Source organism: Furipterus horrens, unplaced genomic scaffold (genome assembly GCF_987537825.1).
Source record: "Furipterus horrens unplaced genomic scaffold, mFurHor1.1.pri manual_scaffold_9, whole genome shotgun sequence".
NCBI lineage: Eukaryota > Metazoa > Chordata > Mammalia > Chiroptera > Furipteridae > Furipterus > Furipterus horrens.
In genome coordinates this window covers 100633633-100654216 of record NW_028327179.1, presented here as the reverse complement: position 1 = coordinate 100654216, position 20584 = coordinate 100633633, and the positions used below count along the sequence as shown (strand labels likewise).

Genomic DNA, 20584 nt, shown 5'->3' with positions numbered 1-20584 from the left:
CGCGACGCCTCAGGGAGCCTGCCAGGCTTACCGAGCAGCCCCCGAAACAGCGGCGCAGAGCGCGGGCCGCTGTGTTTGTGACAAGACCCGCGCGGGTGCAGGGAAAGACCGCAGGCGGGCACGCTGAATGTGGGCTGTTGCCGTCTCAGGCGGACTTTCCGAGCACAGTCAGTCTCTTCCGCGCTTCCGGAGTTAAAGGTTTTCTTTGTAACGTAGCAATGCCAGCTTCTTAGGGGAGCTGCAGGATTAGAGGTGGTGTCTGGGCCGGGCCCCCACCCCCCCTGGGCGACTGCACTGTTGGTCTCTCCTAAGCCAGTGGCGGGTCTTAGGTCCTTGCAGGTCCTGGGATCGCAGTGCGGCCTCAGGCGGGAGCTGTGGCGGAAACGCAGGATCTCACTGCCCAGCCCAGACCTACCCACGAAGTCCCAGGTTCTTCCCACACGGTGTGTGCGCCCAGGACGGCTGCTGGCCCCTGGCGGCAGTGAGTCACAGTCCCCTGGTGCCTCCCTCCCGGCATGGGACTCGGTGGTCTGGGGGGACCAGAGCGCCTGCATTTCTAGCCAGTCCAGCGTGCTCGCTCTACAGCTTCAATGGCCCTGGGGGGCCGTGGCTGCAGCCCCCGGTGGGCAGTCCAAGCCTGCGTCCACCTGTTCTTTGTATAAGCGAGGACTGGTTTTTACATTTTTAAATGGGTGGGAAAAATCCAAAGGACAGTCCTATTTCTCACCATGTGACAATCCCAGCCTATCAAGGTTCGGTGTCCATGAGCTTAAGTTCCACTGGGACACAGCCCAGCCCCGCAGGGCAGGCAGAGCGCGGTCATCACAGCAGGTGGTGTGTGGCCTCCGGAGCCTGACGCGGTCACCGCTCAGCTCTCTGCGAACAGCCATGCCGTCCAGGTGCCGGCCGTGTAGAATTTCACTGGAAACTTGAATCTTTAAAACCCTCAAGGCCTCTTCACAGAATTCACTAAAATAAGTTCAGCTGTAGCTGCCTGCGTAGCAGTTCAGCCATCAGATTGGGGAATGATGGTCCTAAGATATATTCCTGTATTCTAGGTGTGGCTAGCACTGCCCTTAAAAACCTCTCTGAGGACCGATTTGTTCTCACTAGTCAGAGACGGAAGTGGCGACAGGGTTACATGCTGTCCCGTGGGCTCTGGGCGCACAGGGGTATTATTCAGTCCGATGTGTTTGTGAGCCGACCTGAATGGCCGGCGTTGGCTGTTCTTATTGACCTCTGAGGCTGGCCCTTCCTCTCGACCAGAGGTGCAGAGGGTGAGGCTTTTCTGGAGCCCCCCCGAGTCACCCAGCGAGACCCCTGAGAAGAGGCCACCTCCCTGCAGCTTCCCCTGGAGGGAAAGCCCCCAGATGTGGGAGCGGGGGTGATGTCCTCAGGAAGCGGCGGTTGCATTCGAGGCTCACGCCTGCCCTCCCGAGCTTCGTTCCCCGTCAGGAGCGTGTTCGGGGGGGAACCGATAGGCTTGGCCTGAAAACCCACGTGTGAACAGCTCACTCACGTCTTAACCTTTCTGATCGCATCAGCACACTCTGGGGGCCCAAGCGCAAGGCGGTTTTGGATGTGGCAACAACCAGCTGCCCAGAGCCGACGCAGGAGGAGAAACCAAGAAGCAGCGGAGCAAACGGACTCCGAGGACGGGGGAGAAGGCGGCTCCCCGCTCAAAGAAGCGGAGGAAGGAGGAGGAGGAGAAGCAGGCTGTGTACTCGGGCCCTGACTCCTTCGCCCACCTCAAGCAGGTGAGTCTCTCCTTTAGCCCCCTTTGAAGTTCAGGGGCGTGAGAACGTCCAATGCTTACTCAGCCCGAAAGTAGCGAGTGACAGGGATAGAACACAGCCCGGCCGGGAACCTGATGGCATTCCTGTTGGCAGAGCTGCAGCGCGTCCCCTTGGCCCCAAAGGGCAGTAACGATGCTGGGGCAGGGGGCGGTCGCACCCAGAGACTGCCCGCGTCTCCCCACACTCAGCTCTGGCCTCGCGCCGTCGCGGTGCGGCCCCGGCGGGAGGGGGGCGCCCGGCCGCGGGCACACCCTGCTTCTTGCCGAGCAAAGAGAAGGAAGGGGCTTGCTTGTCAGAGCCCGGCAGCACCTCTTTGCCCCCGATGAGAACGAGCTTATTTTGAAGTAGCTCTCAAAGATTCTGTAGTCTCACTTATTCCAGCATTTTAATGTGTGGACATTTTAAGTCTGATTTTTCTCAAGCCTGTTTGACACGTTGCCTCGGGTCTTAGAAAAGTTGAGAATCGCCCTGTGTTGTTGACCATGTACGTTACTCTCAAATGTGTTTTTCAATAGCAGCTCTCTCTGCTCCCTCTAATGGAACCAATCATTGGAGTGAACTTTGCGCACTTTCTTCCTTATGGCAGTGGCCAATTTAATAGTGGGAGCCGGCTTCTAGGAGCTTTTGGCAGTGCTACCCTTGACGGGGTTTCGGATTACTATTCTCAGTTGATCTACAAGGTATGTTCCTTCGCCAGAGCGTCACCGCGCTTCCTCACTGGACGCGCAGCAGCGTTGGCGGAGCGCGTGGTGTTTTTTCCGTCTAGTTGCCATCAGACCTTCCAAGGCTCAGCCAGAAGGTTCACGTTTTACTGGTGACGTGTTTCCAACGCGGACACCGGAAGTTTTTGTATAGGAGAGAACAGATATTGTAGGAAAAACGTCCCTCTGTCCCCCTGGTGGAGGAAATCCTGGCGGGGCCCAGGCGGGCCGTAGGTGTGCGTGCACAGAGCGAGTTCGTTCCTACGCGGTCAGTCATGACCGCTGCCGTCTTCTCCACAGGGACAGCGGCGGCCCGCTTTTGCCCTGCCCTGGATTTATTTCCCTCTAATCTTCATTAATGTCTAAAACAAATCGAAATTCATAGTACAGCGTGAGGATAAAAATTGTAGTTAGGAATCTGCCTTGAAAAATTAAATGAGAAAATCTCAAAAAATGTATTTTGTCTAATTAGGTCCTGATTGCAATTGTGCATTAATTCTTAGACTACTAAGATAAGGCCACATTAAGGCAAATTTATCTTCTGGCGTTATTTTTTACACCAAGTTTTATGATAACATTCCTGGACATTTTTTCGCCTCTGACTTATGTAAGAGGACCGTTTTTGCAATAACATTTGAGAGTATCACCAGCCGCCCCGAGGACCACGCTCCTCACGGGACCGCGACGTCGCTCCCCGGTGCTGCTGCGCTCCCCGCCGGGGCCAGCTTTGTTCTGCGGGGGGAACCGCGCGCCAGCGCCTCCCGTTCTGGCTCAGCTCTCCCCGGCACAGGCTCTCCGTCCTCAGGGCGCCTGTGGGCTTTGCCAGGTCTGCAGCTCCCCGTGCACTTGATTTGCATGCCGTTTTTGATAGATTCCCCCCATGAAAAGCACGTGACGCCCGGTGGCAGAGGTGAAGCAGGGAGACGCGATGGGCGCAGCGTGAATGGCTCGTTTCAGCACCGTTCTGCCTGCTTCCACTTCTCTCGGAGGTCGGACAGTCCGATCCGAGTGTCTAGGGTGCGAGTTGCAGCGATAGAAATAGGGCCACAAATTCTCAAGTTTTTTATAGAACTGGGGCATATCTTAATGAGAATTTAATAAAGGAATTTTTGAGAACTTTTTACAACTTATTGGCTGAATTGTCAAGCTGTCCTTCCCTGGCTACAGCAACCCTGTAAAGAGCTGTGGAGACTCGGATCAGGCCCCGGGCGACTTCGCTTCTTTGGAGGCTGAGCCCTGAGGTGGGGCCGCAGAAGCGAGTGGCCGCGGGCCCTCCCCTCCTGAGTGGGTGTGTGCCCCCCCGGCACGCTTCTTGGCCTCGGATCTTTATTTCTCTTTCTGGTGTGATTTAGAGAGGAAGAGGCATCTTGATTGCATTTCGGTAACCTTGCTCCCATGTGCTAAAGATTCGCAGAACTATGTTTTAGCAAGGTCGTGGCTTATTTGCTCAGTAGCATGTAATTTAAAATTTTTTGGTCTTCTGCAGCAGAATAATTTAAGTAATCCTCCAACACCCCCTGCCTCTCTTCCTCCTACACCACCTCCTATGGCTTGTCAGAAGATGGCCAATGGCTTTGCGACAACGGAGGAGCTCGCTGGAAAAGCCGGAGTGTTAGTGGCCCACGAAGGTATGAGGGAGACACCTCCGAAGGGACGCCTTGCCCGCGTGGGATGCTCTCCCCCCCAGTGGCTGACCATGTGTCTTCATGCTTGGTTGTGTTCACTTTCCCAGTTACCAAAAGTCTAGGGCCTAAACCATTTCCGCTGCCATTCCGGCCCCAGGACGACTTGCTGGCCAGAGCCATTGCTCAAGTCCCCAAGACCGTTGACGTCCCAGCTTCCCTTCCCACCCCACCTCACAACAACCAGGAGGAGCTAAGGTAGGTCTTTTTCTCGTTGTGTTTTGTGTCTCACCAATATTTTGTAGTTATCACATATGTTTAAGTGCATCTGGCATATCTGTAGGAATTGCCTCTAGAGACATTTAAGGGGTAAAATTTCGAGTTTATAAAACGTTCTTGCTACTGAATAAAATTAGTTTGTGAGTGGTTGAAATCTTATATGAGGACAGGAAGTTAAATAATGAAATAGACATTAAGGCATTGGGACTCACCATGGAAAGCATCTCAGAGATCGTGGTCCTTTCTAAGCTGTCGACGTGATTGATTGGGTTTATTGGTGTTTGCAGAGTCTACGGGAACAGACTCATCACAGGTATCAGAAATGCTCTTGGGGGAGAGAATTTAAGGACTGTCCATCCAGAGTTTTGTGACTTCTTTGTACGGGTCTTTGGTCCCAAGGATCTGATTGGGGCCGGTCAGGGTCGCGCAGCAGTCCGCTGGGTGCAGGAGCGGAGCGTCCCTGCTCCGTTCAGTTACGCCCACGACCTCAGGAGAGCTGACAACTCCCTTCCGCTTGATGAGACGTCTTCTCGTCTCTTACTTCAGTCACGAGACAGCTGGGGACCAAAGAGAAGGAACTTGTTCAGGTTTAGAGCCTGTGACTCAGAGCCACTGTGAGGGGGGCAGCCTGGCCTCTGGGGGCCTCCTTCAGCACGGCAGTGCCTCTGGGAGGGGCGGCAGCCCCGGCTCCTGGGGGTCCCACACCGTTTGGCCTGAGACCACAGTCACCCTCTAATCCGTCACCTTGGTGACCTCCAGCTTCTCACGTCACTGCCGTGTCCAGAGGCCCTCACAGTCACACTGGCAGAGGGCCCGGGTGGGCTTGCTCATGCCGACATGTGGCGTTCCTCCTGCCGGCAGGGTGCAGGACCACGGTGACCGCGACAGCCCTGACAGCTTCGTCCCCTCGTCCTCTCCCGAGAGTGTGGTGGGGGTAGAAGTGAGCAGATACCCAGACCTGTCGTCGGTCAAAGAGGAGCCCCCGGAGCCTGTGCCATCCCCCGTCATTCCCATTCTTCCCAGCAACGCCGGGAAAGGTAGGGGCGTGCCCCGCGTGGCTGGACCTGGGACGGAGCTGGTTCACTCAGGCTCCTTCCTGGGTTTCTAAAAGTGTTAACGCGCCATCTTCCCCGTCTCCTCCCCCCTCCCCCCTTCTGTGTTCTCCCCCTTTAGTTTCAGAGTCTAGACGGAAAGACATCAAAACTGAGCCGGGCACTCTGTTGTTCACGCCGCCCTGTGGGCCCCCCCACAACGGCCCCCGGTCGGGCCTCATATCCGTGGCCATCACTCTGCATCCGACAGCTGCTGAGGTAGGGCTCCCCCGGGCAGAACGTGACCCCCTTTAAGGGTGTGGGGGGCGGCTCTCAGCGGTGTGCCCAGCGGGGGCCTGCAGGACGAGGGGGCGGGGGTCACCCTGCCGCCCCGGCTGCCGTGTGAGCGGGGACAGTCACTCGGTGTCTCGCAGCCTAAGTCCCAGGGCTCTGTCGGCCCCACGGCCGCGTACTGGGGCCTCCGGAGGCCCAGCCCCTGGGTGGCGGTTGCGCAGAGAAGGTTGAGCAGGGAGCAGCAGCTGCTGGGGTTTCTGTGAAACCACGGGTTTTACAAAAGCGAAGTGTGAGGGCTGTTCAGGGCAGCTGCTTGTACCGAACACCAGTGACAGCGGGGGGTTGTTCTGTGACCTGTCGCTCTGCGAGGACATTTTATCGGCGACCACACTAGTCCCACAGCCTCACACGTTGGTGGTCAGAACGCAGGCGTCCCGGGCCCGCGTCCTCGGGGCCCCCGCGCTGGCGCGTTGTGCTCCTGCCTGACGCGGAGGGACCTGCGTCGTTCAGTGCTCACGGGCGACCGCTGCCTGCATTCCCTTAACGCGGGTCCCTGAGGTGCTGGGGGGGGGGAAGGGTGGGCGCGCGTCGCCCCGTGCCTGGGGCGCTGCTCCCGGGTCCGAGCTGCTCCCCGGCGGGGGCGGCACATCCTTACGAGCCTTTCTGTTCTAGAACGTCAGCAGCGTCGTGGCCGCGTTTTCCGACCTGCTCCACGTCCGAGTCCCCGACAGCTACGAGGTTAGTACTGCTCCAGGCGTTCCATCCGTGGGTTTGGTCAGTGGCCACAGAGTAAACCCAGGTGTGGAGCATCGACAGCATGTGTTTCTCCGTGGGCCTCCACCAGGACCTGCGACGCCCCCCCGATTAGCAGGCTCATACCGGCTGAAGCCGCCCGGTGTGCCCTTCCCTCCAGCGAGCAACGGTGAGCGGGCTTCCGGGTCTCCGTCGGGCTGGCGCTCTGAGCTGTGCTCTGGTTCGTGACCAGTCACGGGCGGCGTGTGGGTGTGCAGACGCCAGGAGAGGCGCCCTGTGCAGGTGCCCTGTCTGCCATGGGTGACGCTGCCCTTCCGTGCTTGGGGATGGGGAGCAGAGAGGGACCGAGCGCCGCCCCTGCGCAGGGTGCCCGGAAGCATCCTTTGTCCCTGCGCACCCAGACATCCCGCCCACGAGCGCCAGGGGCCTGGGCCTCTGCTTGTGTCCTCAGTGCCATCTCCCCCACGCCCTCCATCACCGGGCGCCCGTGGGTGTGCCCGTGCCACCCGGGCCCGCCCCCGCCCCCCTCTCTGAGCTCTGACCGGGAGCAGCCCGGCGGGGTCTGAGCCCAGCCTCTCGGGCTCAGCCGCCCGGTTCCCCTGCTCCTGGCACCCTGCCCCCACGCCCAGCCAGTCCGGGCGTTCTGTCTCAGCTCTGGGGCTTCTCTTATCCCTCTTGGTCCAAATCAGGCTCAGTTGAGACTCCTGTGCAGGTCCTTCATCGCCTGTAGGGTGCCTTTGTGTCACCTCAACCCTCAGGCCAAGGTCGCCTCTCTCCCGGCCTCCCTGCTCTCGGGCTGGGTGGCCATGTGCCCGTCACCAGCCGCAGCGTCTCCCAGCTGCCGGAGCACAGGCGTGCTCCTCCTCTGTCCCCCAGGGCCACGCACGGCACAGGTGCCTTGTCACCTCTGCTTGGAAGATGAGGTTTCTGTTAATGACAGAGAATAACGTTGGTCAGTTCAGTGAGGCGTTGTGAGAAGCTGATAGGGTGCAGCTGCGCACCGTCACCGCCCGGGGGGGTGGTCACTGCTGTCACTGACGGGACTCTCGCCTGCAGGTCTCTCTGGATACAAGGATTCTAGTCATGGTACAGCAGAGGGCACGGCCCTCAGGACCCAGTGGTGCTGCCACTGCAAAGTGGTCGTTCTCGGGAGCGGTGTGCGGAAATCCTTCCGAGACCTGGCCTTCGGGAACAAGGTACTTGGACGTCCCTTCTCCAGCGCACCCCCCGGCTCCGCCCACTGCAAGGGTCCGGGGCAGCTCTGTGCTGCCCCGTTGGGGAGAGGCCGCTCCGGGGACTGCCCGGCACACGTGTTCCTGCAGTGCACCTGCCCGTGCCCGGCGGCGCTGAAAACCCCGTAGCTGCGGCAGCCTTAAAGCGGATCGAGTGAAAGTGCATTTTAACATAGAATGGGATGTGGATAGTGAAGTTTACTTATTTTTTTGAAGGTTTTATTTATTTTTTAGACAGGGGAAGGGAGAAAAAAGGAGAGAGAAACATTACTGTGTGGTTGCCTCTCACACGCCCCAACCAAGAACCTGGCCCGCAATCCAGGCCTGTGCCCCGACTGGGAATCCAACTGGTGACCCTTCGCTTTTTGGGATGGTGCCCAACCAACTGAGCCACACCAGCCAGGGCTTCAGTGTATCGTCTTCTCTGTTGGTTACATGATAGGCTAAGCAGACACAGCTTTGTTTTTACTCTATGACAGGAAGCTTCTTTGGCCTTCGACATAAGATAGAAACCAACGTCGTATAGACCAGTGGTTCTCAGTCTTCCCAAGGCCGCGACCCTTTAGTAGACCCTTTAGTCCCTGCTGTGGGGACCCCAACCATAAAGTTATTTTTGTTGCTACTCATAACTGTAACTTTGCTACTGTTATGAATCGTAATGTAAATATCTGATATGCAGGATGTACTTTCATTGTTACAAATGGAACGTAATTAAAGCATAGTGATTAATCACAAAAACAATAGGTAATTATGTATGTGTTTTCCGACGGTCTTAGGCGGCCCCTGTGAAAGGGTTGTTCGACCCCCAAAGGGGTCGCGACCCACAGGTTGAGAACCGCTGGTATAGACCTTGTTTTTATTAAATCGCGACTTAAAATCCCCACTCATTTCTCTCTGTTTCTCAGGATTCTCGTGAGAGCTGCGGTAGAGTGGAGAAGGACGTTGTCTTCTGTAGCAATAACTGCTTCGTTCTCTTCTCATCGGCGGCACAAGCGAAGCTCTCGGAAAGCAAGGTAAAGCGCGCCCGGCCGCAGCGAGCTCCGGCGTCCGGGGCGGGGGCGGGGCGGGCCGCGCAGGGTCCGGCAGTTCTCCGTCTGCGTTGCCGCTGCAGATTAAATCGGTTATTTGTTGCGTGGGTAGCCCTGAATTCTATCTTAAAAGTTGAGAATTGAATAGAACACTAATACTGAAGTGTTTTGTTTTACTTACAGTATCTTAATTTCATTACAACTATCGAACGCTCTTTTCATTGATCTTATCCCAATGGGAAGACCTATTCACAAACACAAGTTACGTCTCTTCATGTGTTTTGGGGGGAGATTATTTTGTTCCTGCCGTGGTGGAAATGGTCTGCTTAAGTATCTTAAGAGTATAGTTGATACAGATGTTTGTTTTTCTGGAACAATTGTATCTGTTTCTATTACCTTTTAAAATTTGTATTTTTAACTACACCGGACCTGCAATGCTGTGTTCCTTTCAGGTGTGCAGAGTGGTGATTAGAGACTTACAGCCCCGATAAGTCTAGGGCCCCTGCAGTACCTTACAGTTACCGCCTGTACCCCCTTTGCTCAGAGCACCATGTTTACGTCCTCGTGAATATTTTTATAACTGGAAATTTGTACTCGCCGACTCCCTTTTCCCTTTTTGCCCACACCCCAAACTCATCCCGTCTGGTGACCCATCAGTTTGGTCTTTGTCTTTGCTTTTTTTCTGTTTATATTGGGGTTTGTTTGTTTTTTAGGGTTCTATGTGTAAGTGAGGTCATACAGCATTTGTCTTTTCTCTGCCTGACTTTGCCTAACACCCCCACGTCTGCCCACTCTGTAGCGAAGGGCAGGGTGTCGGGCTCTGTTCATGGCCACGTCCTGCTCCGTTGTACGTGTGCACACGCCTGCCTGCGGCACCCCGCCTGTTTCCGTGTCTCGACGATTGTAAATAACACTGCCGTGAGCATAGGGGTGCTCATGTTCCTCAGAATTCATGTTTTGGGTTTCTTTAGATGTATTCCCCAAAGTGGGATCACTGGGTCAAAAGGCAGATCCATTTTTAGTTTTTTGAGGTGTCTCCACACTGCTTCCCACAGTGGCCTCCCCAGTCCGCGTTCCCCCCAACAGTGCAGCAGGGCTGCCCTTTATCCACGTCCTCGCCAGCCCTTGTTGTTTGTTGATGACGGCCGTTCTGACCAGCGTGAGCGGGTGTCCCGCTGTGGCTTTAATTCGCATCTCTGATGCTGAGCGACGTGCATCTCTCCCTGTGTCCATTGGCTGGGTGTGGGGTGGACAGTGACTCCCCGTCACTGCGTGGAGGAAAGCGTCCCCCTGCACTGCACTGCCCATCACTAGCTCCCCGACTTTTGCTCTCATGTGTCTCCCTTGGACGAACGCCCTGCGGCTCTTCCTTTGCTGACGGGCAGCAGAGCCCCCGGTGCGCTGAAATCTGAGCTGCCTGCCCCGCGGGCTGAGGCTTTAACCTGGCTTGTTAGCTTCTGGGAGGGAAGGGGTGTTCTCCCCGCCAGGTTCTTCAGCCGCGTGCAGTCCTGTCTGCTCTGGGCTCTCTGCAGGGTGTGTCTGTTTTCAGATAGCTTGCAGGATGGGGGCGCACGAGGAAAGGGGGCCTGGAGGGGGCTTTGGGGGTCTGCTCCACCTAAAAGCAGCTGCTGGAGCTTCGCTCTCAGCTCGACGCCTTCACGGCTGCGTTCGAACCCGAGAGCTTCAGGGGCAGGCTCGTCTGCGCACTGGCAGGGACGGCCCTTCGACCACATGCGCGCCGGGAACGCAGTCACGGCTGACAGGACGCTCAGAGACTGGGGAGAGGCTCAGGGGAGCCCTTTGCAACGTGCTCCTTTGGTTTAACCAGCGCACTGTCCCGCGGTACACGTGGAACCACCAGCGCCCTGCGGCGTTGCGTTCCCTGGCCTCACCGTTCGCAGCGGGCGTGTCCGGGGAGGGTGCGGGGCTCCGCCGCTCGCTCTCAGGCCGGCCCCTTGGGAGCCGTGCGGCCTGGCTTTCCGTCGCAGCCACAGTTGCTTCCAGTGCTCGTGAACTGCTTCTGTTCTCTCGCCAGGAGCCTGTCCCCCCGCTGCCCCCGTCGCCCGGGAGGGAGGCGCCGTCCCGGGCGCCCCACCACTACAGCACCAACACCTCCGCTCTGGACGTGCACTGCCTCCCGCAGCTTCGCGGCCCCGCCTCGCCCCCCGCCTCGCCGCCCGCCACGTTCCCGCCCACCTTTGAAGCCGCCAAAGTCGAGGCGAAGCCGGATGAGCTTAAGGTCACAGTCAAGTTAAAGCCTCGGCTCCGGACTGTCCACGGCGCGTTCGAGGACTGCAGGCCGGCCAACAAGAAGTGGCGGGGGCTGCGGTGGAAGAAGTGGGGTGTTCACATCGTCATCCCCAAGGGCACATTCCAGCCGCCCTGCGAGGCCGAGATCGACGAGTTCCTGAAGAAGCTGGGCACGTCCCTGAGACCCGACCCTGTGCCCAGAGACTTCCGCAAGTGCTGCTTCTGCCACGAGGAGGGCGACGGCCTGACGGACGGGCCCGCGAGGCTGCTCAACCTGGACCTGGACCTCTGGGTGCACCTGAACTGCGCCCTGTGGTCCACGGAGGTCTACGAGACCCAGGCCGGCGCCCTCATCAACGTGGAGCTCGCCCTGCGGCGGGGCCTGCACGTCAAGTGCGTCTTCTGCCACAAAACGGGCGCCACCAGCGGGTGCCACCGGCTGCGCTGTGCCAGCGTCTACCACTTCACCTGCGCCATGAGAGCGCAGTGCATGTTCTTCAAGGACAAGACCATGCTGTGTCCCCTGCACAAGCCCAAGGGCCTCCACGAGCAGGAGCTGAGCCACTTCGCCGTCTTCCGCAGGGTCTACGTGCAGCGGGACGAGGTGCGCCAGGTCGCCAGCGTCGTGCGGCGCGGGGAGCGCGACCACACCTTCCGCGTGGGGAGCCTCATCTTCCACGCCATCGGGCAGCTGCTGCCACAGCAGATGCAGGCCTTCCACTCGCCCAAGGCGCTCTTCCCCGTGGGCTACGAGGCCAGCCGCCTGTACTGGAGCACGCGCTACGCCAACCGGCGCTGCCGCTACCTGTGCTCCATCGAGGAGCAGGCCGGGCGGCCCGTGTTCGTCATCAGGGTCGTGGAGCAGGGCCACGAGGACCTCGTGCTCAGCGACTCCTCCCCCAAAGGTAAGGGGGGGCCCCAGCAGGGCTGCGCACGCTTCCTGCCAGGCTTCCTGTGCTTTTTCTCGTGTTCGTTTCGCACTTTTCCGTGATAGGTGTGGAATTTTCATTTCCAGACGCAGATCGGAGCCTCTTCTGTGTGGTCGGACCCTGCGCTTTGCTGTGGTCACAGACCAGACTTACTCTCAATGAGAACATAGAGTCAAGCACAGAGCTGTTAAAATAAATAGAAAACTTTGTTGATAAAAGGTTGCCTGTCATTTAGATTGGGGACCCTCCTAATGTCACACAGAAGCCACTCCGTCTGCAAAGCATATTCTGTAGCTTGTCTTCTCAGGAGCATCAGATGTTACACATTTAGAGCTAAAAATTGCCCACTTAATTTTCACCTCTAGGGTTAAGCCTAGCGGTCACTGTCGCTTTGATGTAGAATGTGCTGGTGCTGTGGCCGGGTCGCTCAGTGGGCTAGAGTGTCGTCCTGATGCACCACGGTTGCGGGTTTGGTCCCTGGTCAGGGCACATACAGGAATCAATCAGTGAATCGGTGCCTCTCTCTCTCCCTCTTTCTCTCTCTAAAATCAATCAATAAATTTTTAAAAATATACTGGGAAACTGCCTTTTTTAAAGATTAGAGGTATTTGGTTTTTTTTTTAATGTGTGAAAATGCTCTAAAGATGATTCCAATAAAAATATCAACTTCATGACTTAATTTATGTCTGAGATGAAAGTAACTCCTGGACATATTAAAATCTAGTATGTTACATGGCCAGGATGGAAATGAATTAACTACTTACATAAATTTGTTATTTTTAAATGTTTTCACTTTTACTGCTTAATACCCTTAATATACCCTATTCTTTTCCTCGCGGTCTAAAATAACTGCCCGCGGGCAGTATGTGGGGACTGGGGCGTCCGTGAGGGTCGGCCTTCTTTCTGCTCTGAGGCTGCAGCCTGCTTGCCTCTCTGTAGCTAGTTTGTGACACAAACTTTGTTTTGTTTTTTTGTCCTTATGTAGGTGTTTGGGATAAAATCTTGGAGCCTGTGGCGTGTGTGAGAAAAAAGTCTGAAATGCTCCAGCTTTTCCCGGCGTATCTGAAAGGAGAGGACCTGTTTGGCTTGACCGTATCCGCAGTGGCCCGGATCGCAGAATCGGTGAGCGCCGAGCAGGGCAGGCACCTGGGCGTCGGTGGCGGGGGAGGCCGCTGTACGCGGGCGGCAGGGCCAGCGGGCTCCTCTGTCTGTCACGAGGCGCCAGGAATGTCGCATCTCCCCGCTGCCCCAAGCTCCCCTGCCCTTCAGCACATGTGTGTGCTTGTCCCTGACACGGGGTGTTGACGGCCACTGTCGGGTTACAGGAGAGGTCACGTCTTCTCTTGGTAACCTTTGAAGGTCACAAGCGTGTTTGCCAGTGAGTCCACACACAGCTTTGGGAAACTGCGTGGCTCTAAGGCCTTCTTTTCAAGAACAAGGACTCGCGGGCAGGCTTTCTTAGGAGACGCAAAGACCCCAACGCCCTGAGGAACAGGTGCTCCCTGCCCGCACGAGATCTATCGAGGACAGACCTGTAACATGCAGGTCACCTCACAGGGAGACCTTAACACCTGCACTCGGGACACGTGTCACAGTCGGAGGGAGAGAAGCCACACGTGATTACGGAACTAACCCGTGTCAGCGATCTTTAACCTGACTTCAAATTCCAGAGGCACAGAGCTGCCGCTAACCTGGGGCAAAGAGCTACCTGCAGATCCATGTGCTCCCCCCACTTTGAGAGTGTGGCGTCGCGGCCCGCACGTTGGATTCTTCCCGTTCTGCTTTCGCTGGCCTTGGGCGTCTGCGTTTCGGCGGCGCCGAGTGCAGGCCTAGCATGCTACGTTACGTTTTAAAAACGCTGACGGGCTGGCCAGCCCAGGACTGACTACCTGGCGTCCCAACCGGGTGAGCCCCGGCTAAGCGAGCGTGTCTCTCTCTCTTGCTCCCTTGCAGCTCCCCGGGGTGGAGGCGTGCGAGAACTACACCTTCCGCTACGGCCGCAACCCTCTCATGGAGCTTCCTCTGGCCGTTAACCCCACAGGTTGTGCCCGGTCTGAACCTAAAATGAGTGCCCATGTCAAGAGGTTTGTGTTAAGGTATTTTGTTTTAACTTCACATAGTTACAGCCCAGGGTTTCTAGGCGTGGTAGTGGTGTCTGTGCTCCATCTGTCTGCTGCTTTCAACCCTGCCGGCCCGGCCGTGGCCCGGCCGCGGCGGCGCGCTGTGTGGCTCCGCTAGGCGGCTTCCGTGGGTGCTCTGTCGCGGGCGCGCGCCCGCCTGCCTGTGGGCGGGGCTCGGAGAGGTCTTCACTCCTGCTTCTCTTGTCCCCGTCGGCGCGCCCTGGTCTGCAGGCCGCACACCCTCAACAGCACCAGCACCTCCAAGTCCTTCCAGAGCACCGTCACCGGGGAGCTGAACGCCCCGTACAGCAAGCAGTTCGTCCACTCCAAGTCCTCGCAGTACCGGAGGATGAAGACCGAGTGGAAGTCCAACGTGTACCTGGCCCGGTCCCGGATTCAGGTGGGGGACCGTTCTTGGGCAGGGGCCGGCTGGCGCGGGTGGGATGGGGCCACATCTCACACACGCGAGCAAACCCGGACACGCGTGGAGGGGCCGCGCTGGACTCCACCCTTTGCTTAAGGCCACGGCTGGCCCCGGCCTCCGCACACGCGTAAACACTTTCAGCACTTGAGACAACAGTCCAATGAAAATACGTTCAGAGGGTGCTCCCAGTTTGGAGGTTATCTTCTGGAAGCTTCTTCCTAGATCATCGTGCGCCCTTGGCGGACAGCCTGTGGGGCCCCGCCCAGGCCGCGTGTGTGAACGTGCTCACGTGTTCACGCGCCATCCACACGCCCCGGGCCACAGACCCAGCCCGCCCGGGGGAGGCCTCGTCAGCGACTACCCTGGGGGTCCCGGTTGGACTCTGCCACCAGATCCCCGCTGAGGCTCAGCCACGGGCTTGGCCTCCCTCCGCACTGTCCGCGGCTCCGCAGCCCTGCCCAGCGCCCGCCACCCCTCCGGCCCCACTCAGAAGCCGCCGTGCTCCTCCTCTGCGGCCTTTCCCTCCTCTGAAAGAGCTGCAATGTTTTCTGTACTGTAATTATTTTATTTTTTAAGATTTCACTTATTTTTTAGAAAGGAGAGGGGCGGAAGAAGGGAAGGGAGAGAAACGTTGATGTGAGAGAGAAACATCAATTGGTTGCCTTTTGCGCATCCCCAAATGGGGACCTGGCCCACAACCCAGGCCCGTGCCCTGACTGGGAATCGAACCGGCGACCTTTTGGTTCACAGGCCAACACTGAATCCACTGAGCCGCACCAGCCAGGGCCTCTTCTTTATTCTTGATATTTGGGCAGTTAAGAAAAATGTGCCGGCATCGGGGTCTTACTAGTTTTGGGGCTTCCTCACACAATGAGTGAGCCCTCCCAGCCTGGAGCCACGCGGCCTTCCGGCTGAGAAACGTCCGGTTTGTTCTGTGAGCCCCTGCCCAGGGCAGGTGTGTTGTCCGCGGGTTTGAGATGCGCGCTCTTTCCTGCAGGGGCTGGGCCTGTATGCGGCTCGAGACATCGAGAAGCACACCATGGTCATTGAGTATATTGGGACCATCATTCGGAATGAAGTAGCAAACAGAAAAGAGAAACTTTATGAGGCTCAGGTAAGGGGACAGTCCCCCACCCCACCCCCCGCCCTGCCCTCAGGCCACAGGCAGCCGGAGAGGCAGGGCCGGTGCCGATTGTCACTCTGGGTTCACTTCTGAACAGGAGTCACCTCTGGAGGTGTCTTTTCCTCATTTCCCTTCAGTCTTCCTTTCAGTCGGTGTCCCCGGCACAGACACCTGCAGGGGAACAGCCTGGCTGGCAGGCGGTGGCCGACCCGCTCGCCTCCGCCGAGCCTCGGGTGTGGGCATGGCCGCGGAGAGGAACCCTGGGTGTTTCTCTTGCAGAACCGCGGCGTGTACATGTTCCGAATGGACAACGACCATGTGATCGATGCAACGCTCACGGGAGGGCCTGCGAGGTGAGGCCGCCGTCTGATCGGGGACAGTCCCTTGCTCAGTGGGTCGGGGTCCCCACTGTAGCCCTCAGGGGTTAAACATTCAGGGCAAATAAGTTTCACAGAGTTTCATTTAAAATTATATGTTTGTTCTTGTTCGGTGGGCAAGCAGAAATGGAAGCAGGAAACAGTGGGCCCTGAGCGCAGGTGTTGAAAGCTTCTTCCAGCGGCTGACCATTTTCTGAAATGGTGTTTTACAGGTACATCAACCATTCGTGTGCCCCGAACTGTGTGGCTGAAGTGGTCACTTTCGAGAGAGGGCACAAGATCATCATCAGCTCCAACCGGAGAATCCAAAAAGGAGAGGAGGTGAGCAGGGGGGAGCGGGGTTGCCGGGCGCGGTCTTTGCCCCAACTCGGTTCATTCAGCGGCTGTCCAGGTCACCACGGCCAGCGGCAGCCTTCACGTGGCAGCCACGTTTCACTACCCTGTCACGTTCCTCCACACGGCAGCGTTGCGTGTTCACTGCCACCTGCTCACGCTCCCTCCTCCTTGTGGGGCCCTCCCTTCCCCTTACGCTGGGCACAGTGAGGCAGGGCCCCTTCCTTCAAAGACTAAGCCTGGCCTTGGACAAAGACCAGAGCCCCTCGTGCCGTGGCCACCTGCCAGGCTCGCAGGGCCAGGCCGCCTCGGCCCCAGGTCGCCTGCGTTCACACGTGGGCAGCACATGGACAGGTTTCCCAACAGTTTGGCTGCTTTTTTCCCCTTTCTTCAAAATGCTAAACACCGGTCCTGACATTTGTCTCTTTGGTCTCACAGAGGACACTTGAGATGTCCTGAGCCTTCACTGCCTCTTTCCCAAAGCGGTCCGCACGCCGCAAGGCCGTCCTGGCTCTGGAGCCGGCGGTAGCTGCCCGGCGCCCGCTGAGTGTGTGCCTTGCGCAGGGGCCCCCCACTTGGGGTGCCGGGAGCCTGCGGGTCTTTGTTGGCGCCCCAGGCCCTTCGTGAGCAGAGCCATGTGGCCCTGCTTGCGTTTTTTGGTCTTTCTGGAGTTCCCCCTTTTAAATCAAGAATTGACTCAAGGCCCATTTTGCGTGTCTCGAAGTAACTGGGTGGGTAACTAAGAGCGAGTGTGGGAGAGGCCTGGCGCGGTGCCAGTGAGCCCCGGGGCGTCACGAGCGGGGCGCCATCCGTGTACCACGGGAGCGTGAGAGCGGGACTGCTCTGAGATGTTAATGATTCGGTGACCCCTGTAGAAAGGCGTCTTTGACGTGCTCTTACGTGAGGCGCAGAGGAGGAGGAAGGAGGCAGGTGGCCTAGGGGGTCCTCCTGCCCAACCTAGGCGCCCCATCTTCCGGGGCGGGGACCCCGCCAAGCTGTCCCCCTGCCGGGCCACATGGTGAGTGGCTGTGGGGCCGCACCTCCGGCTGGCGCCCTTCTTACTGGGCTCAGCCTGAAAGCATGGCTGCCCCCCAGCCCCCCATTTCCTCTGTCCCTTGGGGAGGTTGCTCCTTTACTTCTCGAGGTCCCCATCGCCCTGACCCAGGCCCCCCGTGCAGAAGCCGACAAGGCGGGTCTTCCCGTCACGTCACCCGTGTGTGCTGGTGTGAACGGGGGCAGCTGGGGGCCGGGAGCCCCCCCGCGCCCGCCCTCACTCTGTGTCTCTGGGGCAGCTGTGCTACGACTACAAGTTCGACTTCGAAGACGACCAGCACAAGATCCCCTGCCACTGCGGCGCCGTCAACTGCCGCAAGTGGATGAACTGAGCGCGGCCCGGCCCTAGGAAGAAGCGATTCCACACACCATTTGCATTTGGCAGCAGAGAGATTTTTTTTTTCTGTTTTATGACTTTGAAAACTTGCTTCTGGGAGCTCTGCTCTCCTCGGCCCTCCCGGCGGGGCGGCACCGGAGCCCACGCGCGCCGCCGGCCTGAGCGGCCGAGGCTGAGCAGAGCTGCAGAGCGGTCCAGCACTTTTTCTTTTCCTTTCCTTCTTTTTTCTGTTTGTGGGTGGGTTTTGTTGTGTTTTGTTGTTTTAGTCTCACTAAGGAGAAACTTTTACTGGGGCAAAGAGCCGCCGGCCGCCCTGCCCCGGGCAGGGCCTTCCTATGAATGTAAGACTGAACTCACCAGCGGAGGGAGACGTCCAAAGTGCTGGCCACGGCCTTATCTGAGAAGGGGCAGGCCCTCTAATTTAAAGTTTTTTAAATAAAGTAGACACCACTGAACAAGGAATGTACTGAAATGACTTCCTTAGGGATAGAGCTAAGGGGTAATAACTTGCACTAAAATACATTTAAAATACTTGATTCCATGAGTCAGTTTATTGTAGTTTTTGATTTCTGTAAAATAAGAGAAACTTTTTGTATTTATTATTGAATAAGTGAATGAAGCTATTTTTAAATAAAAGTTAGAAGAAAGCCAAGCTGCTGCTGATACCTGCAGAACTAACAAAACCTGTTACTTTGTACAAATATGTAAATATTTTGAGGGAAAAAAAAGTACAGTATAAAAATAGTCGTTGACCAAATGCTACCAGGCTCCGCAGCAGCTCGGGTGCTCATAAAACGTTCATAGGGATGTTACAATATAATTTTGTGTTATTAAATACGCCATTATAATTATGTAATAACCAAAATTTCGACCTAGCGTGTTTGGGGATTTTTGGAAACCACGGTCAGTTAGTACTCACCGTTTTGTACGCCTTCCTGCCGACGGGATGGCCCCGACGACGCCTTTTGTAGCTGTTTTGGTAATCTGGACTCATTTTCTGCTGTTATATTGTTGCATCCCTACCCTCCAGTCAGGTTTTTGTGCTTACACTTTGTGATAACTGTGAATAACTGCTTCAAAAGACACCCAAATGGAGGCTGAGTTTTTTTCAGCAAAAGTAGTTTTGATTAGAACTTCGTTTGAAGCCACAAAGAATCATGTAAACGTACTAGAGTCACGTAGCAGGCACTCGGCTCTAACTCTCTGGCCTTCTATTTAACACAAAAATTTGGAAAAAAGAAAGAAAAAAAAAAAAAAAGGATGGACGTGATTCCGCTCGCAGCTGCAGGACCCGGCGAAAGGGTTTTGGAAGATGTAACTTTAAAATGTGTTTGTATGGACTGTTTGTTTACATTTCTTTAATAAAGAACACACTGTTCTGTGTTTGCTTGTAGAAACTTAATCAGCATTTTGAACCAGGTTAGCTTTTTATTTTGTACTTAAGATTCTGGTACTGACACTTCGCAGGCTGAGTATAAGATGAAGTCTTTGTGTGCACAATTCAAGCGGTCTGCAGGCTGCTGGGACCTGCAGTGAGGCAGTTCTGGGCCTGTAATGTACATGGCATGATGTATTTTTATCTTACAGAATAAATCAATTGTATATATTTTTCTCTTGATAAATAGCTGTATGAAATTTGTTTCTTGAATATTTTTCTTCTCTTGTACAATATCCTGACATCCTACCAGTATTTGTCCTACCGGGTTTTGTTTTGTTTTCTGTTCTGTATAATAGTATCTAATGTTGGCAAAAATTGAATTTTTTGAAGTATACAGAGTGTTATGGGTTTTGGAATTTGTGGACACAGATTTAGAAGATCACCATTTACAAATAAAATATTTTACATCTAGAAGAGCCCCCCGCGTCTCTGTTCACCGCGCTCGTGTCCCGGTTTGAGCTCTGAAACTGATCACCGCTTGAAATTCACCAACGTCTGCGCCACCGTCCAGGTTCCTGGCACGTTGGCGTAATCAGCCTGGTTCTCTTCTGAAAAAGTCCGCATGCGGGTTCATCACTCTGCACAGAGAGGCTCCCCTCCTTGCAGGTGAAAGGAACTTCATTTTCTCGTTAAGATGTGTTGTGCTTTCTTCCCTCGTGTAAAGTCTGTTTTTGTTTAATTTTTAAGTTGCTCTCCTAGATTTACCGCTTATGGGAGAGACTTGATTTGGTCTGTGATACTAAAAGTATTAAACATATTTAATTTAAGGAAATAACTAAGACTTAAAATTGCTTAGAATCCCCCCCCAGATTTTTTTTTTTTACCTTAGGAGAGATGCTTATTACAATTTCTGAAGAAACCTGAGGCCTTTTATGTGTTTATTTTCTCTACTTCCAGCAAAAAATCTATGTACAATGGGAACTGCAGTCGTTTTATTTTTTAATTTTTATTTTTCAGTTACAGTTGATATATGCAACATTATATTACTCTCAGGCATACGACGCAGTGACCATGTTAGGCAGTGAGCACCCCTGTAAGTCTCGCCGCAGCGTGACAGCCTGGAAGGTGCCTGCAGTGTGACTGATGGCACTTCTTATGCTGGACTTCACATCCCTGTGACTGTTTTTATAACTGGCAGTTGGTGCTTCTCACCCTGTCACCTTTGCACCCCCACCCCCCAGGTTTGTGGTGTTTGTTCGATTGTTTGGGTCCTTAGAGTCCACATACAAGTGACATTAAACGGTATTATTCCTTCTCTGTCCAACTGACGTCACGTAGCGTGTACATCCTAGGCCCACCCACGCTGCCGCAGAAGGTAAGGTTTCATTCTTCTGTGGCCACGCAGTAGTGTGTACACGCACCGCGGCCTCTCCGTCCGCCTGTCTGCGGTCGCTTCCATATCTTGGCGACTGGAAGTAACGGCGCCGTGAACACACGCGTGCACACAGCTTTTGGAATTAGTGC

At 55.8% G+C, this 20584-nt stretch overlaps 1 protein-coding gene across 1 annotated transcript in view; it reads left to right on the top strand.

The window, feature by feature from the left end:
- Positions 1–19065, top strand: part of KMT2C (lysine methyltransferase 2C) — a 204449-nt gene extending 185384 nt beyond the window's left edge. Inside the window, exons 45-61 of the mRNA XM_090287721.1 lie at positions 1545–1757; positions 2312–2476; positions 3984–4125; positions 4230–4377; positions 5260–5435; positions 5572–5708; positions 6396–6645; positions 7533–7672; positions 8614–8721; positions 10772–11891; positions 12901–13037; positions 13869–14011; positions 14267–14435; positions 15457–15573; positions 15862–15935; positions 16172–16280; positions 17585–19065. Coding sequence (XP_090143847.1) covers positions 1545–1757; positions 2312–2476; positions 3984–4125; positions 4230–4377; positions 5260–5435; positions 5572–5708; positions 6396–6645; positions 7533–7672; positions 8614–8721; positions 10772–11891; positions 12901–13037; positions 13869–14011; positions 14267–14435; positions 15457–15573; positions 15862–15935; positions 16172–16280; positions 17585–17677 — 3441 coding nt within the window. The 3' untranslated portion in view covers positions 17678–19065. The remainder of the gene's footprint in view (positions 1–1544; positions 1758–2311; positions 2477–3983; positions 4126–4229; positions 4378–5259; positions 5436–5571; positions 5709–6395; positions 6646–7532; positions 7673–8613; positions 8722–10771; positions 11892–12900; positions 13038–13868; positions 14012–14266; positions 14436–15456; positions 15574–15861; positions 15936–16171; positions 16281–17584) is intronic.
- The last annotated feature ends 1519 nt before the right edge of the window (positions 19066–20584 follow it).